The following is a 6,842-nucleotide window of genomic DNA, read 5'->3' as shown; positions in this document are numbered from 1 at the left end:
ATCTTTCAAATCAAACTCTGCTTGAGCCCTAGCACAATTTCCACACATTTTCTATCTACCATTGTTGATCCCTGTAGTGTCTCAATGTGGTCAATGCCAACCTCTCAATTGTGTTCTTTAGCTAGTTCATCTTGCTTGCATCCCCGATCATGGCACTCACCTCAACTTGCAAGGTAACCTGAGCATTGCAAAGCTGTGCCATAAAAGTATTTACTAGTGCTATGGTTCCCTCATCATGATGCATGTTTGTCTTGTGTGCCTCAAGTACATTTTCTGCCTCATTTTTTAATTATATTGTTGATGAATACATGTTCAAATCTTGTACTAGAAAACTTTCCATATAAGGCTACTAGCATTGAAGTAAAAGAATCTAAAGGTGAGTTTGAGTTTCATTAAAATAGGGTCTAACTACCACTAACTAAGTGTGGTAGCAAGCCAGGCTTGCAGCCACTCCAAAACTTGCTAGCTAGTGTACCACTCCAAATAGGGTTTAACTACCACTAACTAAGTGTGGTAGCAAGACAAGCTTGCAACCACTCCAAAAAGTGATGGTACCTAAACATGCAAGACTTTGTGCTTTTTCAAGTATATGGAAAGAAATGCCTTGTTTCCTTCTTTTTGAACTTCTTATGTCAAGGTAGATACCTTGATGCCACCATCGTTGTTACTAGCCTGCATAAGGGGGAATTCCTTAAGGAGGTCCTATTCCTTCCAATGAGACTTTAAGAAACCAACCTGCAACCTACCTCCAGGGACTTTGAGCACATCCTCAACCATCTTTGCATTGATGTGGACTGTAGCACCCCACATACAATGTATCCATTCTTCACATTCAATTCCCTCAGATGTCTCAAAAAACTATTGATCAAGAGATCAGTGGGTGCATTAGATGTCATGATTGAAAGACTAGCTAAAGCAATGGAACCATTGGATGTCATGGAGGAGCTAGCTAAGGATAATGGACCTTGGACTATGCCTTTGAGACTTCTATGGTTCTAGTACAAAGAACAAAAGTTGTAGAGATAAGGCTTGCGAGGTACAAGAATTGCAAGGAGGATGTAGGAGTGCAAGGAGTAAGTGGGAGAGGACCTCAATTCTTACAAGGAGAGTGCATCTCCAATTCTATGCACTATAGTGAAGGGATGCAAGGCTTGCAAGCTTCTAGAGGCTTGCAAGGTGCAAGGATTGCAAGGCAAAGTCTTGCGAGGTGCAAAGGGATTTGATGGTGCATCTTTAGTTCTACCCACCATGGTACAAGGAATTGGTATAACCATCGAGCTTGCATGATGGCCACAAAAATCATCTTAATTAGAGGATGTGGACACTTATAAAAATAATGGCCATGGGAATTGACTTAATTGGAGGATGTGGACACTTATAGTAATGGTGACAAAAATCAGCCCTTGCAATGGGAGTATTGTATGGTCTAATGAAAAGAATTCAACTAGCAATTTTATATGCTTAACCAATTTTCATGCTGGAGAAGATCAGCCACCATGGTGGCATTCAATAGGCCTAATTGGGACATCAACAGTTATAATGATGATGGTGGAAATCAGCCACAGCATGCTGGCACTACCAGTTACTACTAGTTAGTGGTCTCATGCATAACTTCTAACTACTAGTTACTACTAGTTACTACCAGTTACTACTAGTTAGCGATCACATGCATGACTTCTAACTATTCCTACTATCAGAACCAGCATTACTTTTAGTCAAGTCCATTGTAACTCTTGTAGCTTATGCTATCTTCAACTTCATGGTCATTGTGTAACATATCATAACAAGTGATATGAGTGGAGAGAACCATCTACTAGGTGAAATTATGGTGTGGTGAGGACTAAGTGGTGGCCCTCGGAGTTTGATTAGGATTAAGTAGAATGACTTAAATTCATTGTTTTTAAGCCACTGGGATTGCAACTAATTAAATAGCCACCAAGCTCCTGCAACCACTTTGCTTGCATGATGGGATGACCATCTAATACCACCTTTATGGCCAATGAAGTTTACAATGCACTTTGAAGAGGGTTTGGGGTTTCTCATTTCCACCCCTTCAAAACAAAGTGCCACATTGGAAACCATTTCTTGTAGTGCCCTCTAGTTAGGCAGCTAGTTGTTCCCCGTCTACAATTTGATCAAAATAACCAATTTCTTGTCAAGATGGCTTTGTGGGCACTGGCTATTTAAGTGTTATGCAATTGCATCCACTTTACACTACTCCACCCTCACCATTTGCACCACCCTTTTTGACTTCATAATGCTCTACCCTCGTCTCCACAAACCTTGAGTGCTTTAAAAAGACTATATAAAGAATTTCAAAATCCTAAAATCCCTCATTTCTATGGCACAAACTGCTAGACCCACTTGATGCCATTTAGACGCTACTCGCTCTCCTCCTCACAAGTCCATGGCCTCAAATGCACTCTAAGCACCAGTCGCAAACATGGCAATGATCAACAGGGATTTGATGGCGGTTCTCATCATTAGGAGTCCTAGCAACACGAGTCCCTACCATCCGACTCTCACAGGGGATCCCTTCAGCACAACCTAGGATCTCATCACAATGAGCAATCCCAGCATGATGAGGGATCCCAACACGATCAGTGGTCCTCTTAATACTTCCACAAAACTAACCATGGAAGTAGAGAGGTCCACTGAGAGGAACTCATCAATCGTGATCAACTAACTACAAACTGATGTCATGCCCCTTCCTCCTTTGTGGGGTCCTAGTGTGGAGCATCTAGACCAACAAGGGGAGCAAGAAAGGCAAAGCGAGGAGATGGAGAGACTAAAGGGGCCACAACAAGAGGAAGTATTTGGTGGGCTCACATTAGGAAAGAAGGAAACTCATTTTGGGCCCTCTAAGAAATTCACTATTTACCTATTTTTGTTGTACTCAAAAGATGGGAAATGCCATAAAATACAGATACTTACTACAAAAATGTCAGTTTGAGGTCAGTCTAGTACTTATGATTCACATTAAATGCATATATAAGATCCTTGTTTTTTTGTGCAAAATGTGATGATTCTGACATCGCCAGTGCATCCGAAGTGGGCCCAAACCCCCAAATCGACCCTGGAGACACCGAAAAACGATGCTTGGAGGCCCCAAAAAGGGCAAAAATGCCCGAAATGGGGGACTTGCACTAAAACGTGATCTGACCAAATCGCATTTTAGTGCAAATCCTCTATTTCGAGCATTTTTGCTCTTTTTCGGGCCTCCGGATGTCATTTTTCGGTGTCTCTAGTGTTGATTTGGGGGTTTAGGCCCGCTCCGAATGCATTGGAGATGTGAGAATCATCAAATTTTGCATAGAAATTCATCTTTTGATGATCAAGTATGTCAGAAATAATAAAAGAAAAAGATCTTGAATATGACTTATTTTATCTTTTTACATGGTTTTTGATATTTTTCCAATGTTACGTTGGCCCTCTTCTAATTGGTCAAGAGCCTATTTTCCTGAACCATAAAAGGCCCCAAAATGAGCTGCCTTTTTTCTCAATGCAAATATCATGAGCCTTGGTCCCAATCCTCCAATCAAGTAGACCACACAAAAGAGCACCTTGAACCCTCTGTGCCTTGAGATTGTCGCATATGAGGAGCCTCTAGTATGAGCTAAGCAAGAGCCTCAGCTTGACTCACAGCCTTAGCTAAAAGGAAAAGGGGCCAAGGACAAGGAAGACCCTAGGCACGAGAGGCCACCTCGACAGACTCACCAGACACAGGAAGAGGAGTCTGAAGAGGAGGTTGCAAGGAAGGAGAGGAAGATGAAGTTCAAAGCAAACAAGAGGCCATGGAGCCATGTCTAGAGGCTGGTGCATGGCCCCCCAAAGATTAAGATGCACAAGAAGTCAAGAATGAAGGAACTTCAAGAGATCCGCAAGTTCCAAACCACTGTGGACAATCTCATTCCCCGTGCACCCTTCTAGCATGTTGTATGTGAAATAGCACAGCATTACAAGGATGATGTGCATTTCACTTCAGGCGCTATTGGAGCAAGTTGGTAGGCAATGGAGAAGATGGTAGTAGGTCTTTTTGAAGATGTGAACTTATGCGCTATTCATGCCAAAAGAGTAATAATGATGGACAAGGACCTTGCACTCGCCAAGGGTATCCGCTCCGATCCCTCCCTTAGGCCCATGAATAAAATATATTTTTATGTCATTGTTCCCATGTTATTATACATGTTATGTGATGCTTTCCATCAATTTATGCAAGTTCACAGTGTGAGTTTGAGAGGGAATGTACTAGGTGATATGCCATAAGATTTTTGATGCTTTCTTTTACAATCTAAGGGTTTCAAGTTTTGCCTTTACTTTGGATATGAATCATTATGTGAATGCATTTTCTTTGATATAAACAAGCCAAAAAATTACTGCCATGCTATAGAAGGTCTAGGGTGGGAGTAATAAAATCTACAACCAAAGTCCTAAGGTTGTTTGTTGCTTGCTTATCATCCTCCAAAAAAAATATGTATGTCTCCTTAAATGAGCATTCTAATCTACTCTAATATACATTCTACCATGCACAATTTCAAAAAAAAAAAACGTTGTGTTCCTCAATATATATTTCTTCTTAGACACTAGATTGGATTCTCATGATAGAGTAACGTACTCTACCTATTTGAAAACATTTAATAATTGAAACTAGAAAGAGCAATATGAATCATAAGATTGACACATGAAATTAATCAAGTCTATCTTAAGGATTGAATCTACATAAATTTATAAGCTTTACTCATAGATTGAATTATATTTGTGTGTAAAATCCAATTACCCAAACGTTTGCAACAAGCTCCGAGCAGAAGTGGAACTACAGTAAGGAAGCACAAATGAGAGAAACAATTCTACGTCATGCCTACATTTGCACGAAGAACGCCTGGTCGCCTTGAAGGTGCCTGAAACTGGCTGTACAATTGGAATATGATTAGCTTTAATTTGATAAGCAAGACACAGCAGAAATACTTCTTTGGTGCAGAAATAAACAATGCATAGCAGGAATACTTCTCTAGTACTGCAAGCATATTTCGTGTGGGCTGACGCAAAATTTACAACCATGTCATGACGCAATGGGGCATGGATTCTTAGGACTGACGAAGCTGAATGCCAAGATGATTGGGAATCAGTGACTGCTTACCAGCTTGATCGCATGACAAGAAAGCTTGACGAGAGCTTTCGATTGAAGATGGATATAGCTCACCCGCTTGCATTGGATTGTTTCCGGTACAGCAGGATAGTGTACCACAAGATCAGGAAGGTCATAATTAAAAAAGCAGTTGCCGATATAAGAGAAATAACCAGCCATGGTCTGGACAGATTGTTGCGGTAGAACTCCGTCCACAAAGGTTTCCAGCCTGACTTGCAATAGTTCTTGGCTGCTTCTGCAGCAATTTTACATTTGCGAGAGAAGACGCAGACTGTATTCCTGCAGAGCCCGTTCCACATGTCAGCAACCTTTTGCTTGCTGCCGAGGCTCTCTGTAATGATTTTGTGCTCTACCAGCAGCTCCACATCTTCTGGAGTATCTATGAGAAAGTCCATGAAGTGAAGGTAAGAGAGCACGTCCACTCTGTCCACCTTGTGACAACTCTCATAGGCAATGAGGTTCCTGAAGTATTTTTCAGTATCATCGCTTACATGGATTTTGGGGATTGACAGTGTGCCCTTTTTGAAAGAGAGCTCGTTCAAGCTTCCCCCGTGGCCGTGCAGCGTCACACCGGACAGGTATAGTTTCTTTGCACCGGGCACTTCTTCAGGATAAGGATCTATGGGCTCTTCGGGCGATTCCGAGTGCGGCCAGTGCGTGCAGACGATAGAATACATGCAGTCTAGAAGATGTTTTCCGGCCTCGACATCCAAATGCTTGAGGTGTTCCAGCACTATCTTTCTCGATCTGCTGAAGGGAAGGACCCTATGCGCCATCGCTGCCAAAAACAGTTCCAGCAGTCTCTTTGCTTCCTGCCTGTCCTTGCACCTGCTGTCCATTATGATGACTTGCTCCACAGCAAAGAGCGGGATCTGGTTTTCTACTAACAGCAGATCTTGCAGGATTGCCTTCTGGACTGGACGGGAAAACTTCTTTTGATAGATCGGGTAAAAGCTGGAAGTAAACATGTCTTGGTTGAAGCTTTTTAGTTCCTTTCTCTTAATTTTCTCGGTGAAATATGGGAGATTATCTTGAAACAAGGACTGAAGAACGGCAGCAATGAAACAAGCATCCATAGCTACCATTTGAGCGAGACTCAGGTCCGTCGGTGCAGTCCCATAATCTTGCAGCCGACCCTCGTAAAAGCCGAGTATTCTTTCCTCGTTTTGCTTCACGAACTCGACCAGCTCCGAGAAACGCGAGCCTGGGTTCATCATCTCACACGCAAGCACTTTGTACCTCTCCATCTCCTGGAAAGCACGATTAGTGGGTGCGTTCGGGTTCCATACGGGGTGGTGGAAGGGACCGATGGTTACCAACTGGGGAGTGAACATGGATTCATCAGCGATGCTGCGCAGAGGGGGAGGCACACGGAAGATAGGAGCAACGGGTTCGACATCAGGGGGATCGACAGAGAGCTCGTGATGAGCCTCAAGCGCATGCATGGCGATGGATGAACAAGCTGCTGATAATCAACACACAAAGAGAATGAGAAAGGAGCAAGAAGCTGCAAAACAACATGAAATGATGAATTTCAAAGGTGTTTCTACGAGCGACCATCTTTGCGTGTTCTTTCAATGACTTCCGCCTTACTCATGGGCTTCATGCTTTATTCTCTCATCCTCGACACTCAAATAGTTAAAGTAAGTAGGAAAACACTAGACTCCATCTCTCCATGTTCGACTAGCTAAGCATA

General features: G+C 42.6%; 1 protein-coding gene across 1 annotated transcript; it reads right to left on the bottom strand.

Annotated features, from left to right (window-relative positions):
* Positions 1–5,134: 5,134 nt before the first annotated feature.
* Positions 5,135–6,625, bottom strand: LOC147892870 (UPF0481 protein At3g47200-like). The gene has a single exon (XM_087387602.1). It carries the CDS (start codon positions 6,589–6,591, stop codon positions 5,197–5,199), a length of 1,395 nt encoding a protein of 464 aa, XP_087243728.1. The 5' UTR covers positions 6,592–6,625; the 3' UTR covers positions 5,135–5,196.
* Between the last annotated feature and the right edge of the window lie 217 nt (positions 6,626–6,842).

Source organism: Dipteris shenzhenensis, chromosome 16 (genome assembly GCF_047967505.1).
Source record: "Dipteris shenzhenensis isolate YYH24624 ecotype China chromosome 16, Dip_SZ_1.0, whole genome shotgun sequence".
Classification (NCBI taxonomy): Eukaryota; Viridiplantae; Streptophyta; class Polypodiopsida; order Gleicheniales; family Dipteridaceae; genus Dipteris; species Dipteris shenzhenensis.
The sequence above is the reverse complement of the archived record's forward strand: the minus strand, read 5'-3'. Positions and strand labels throughout refer to the sequence as shown.

Excerpts from the sequence above, each read along its gene's own strand:
- LOC147892870 (XM_087387602.1), bottom strand. The coding sequence starts at position 6,591 with ATGCATGCGCTTGAGGCTCATCACGAGCTCTCTGTCGATCCCCCTGAT.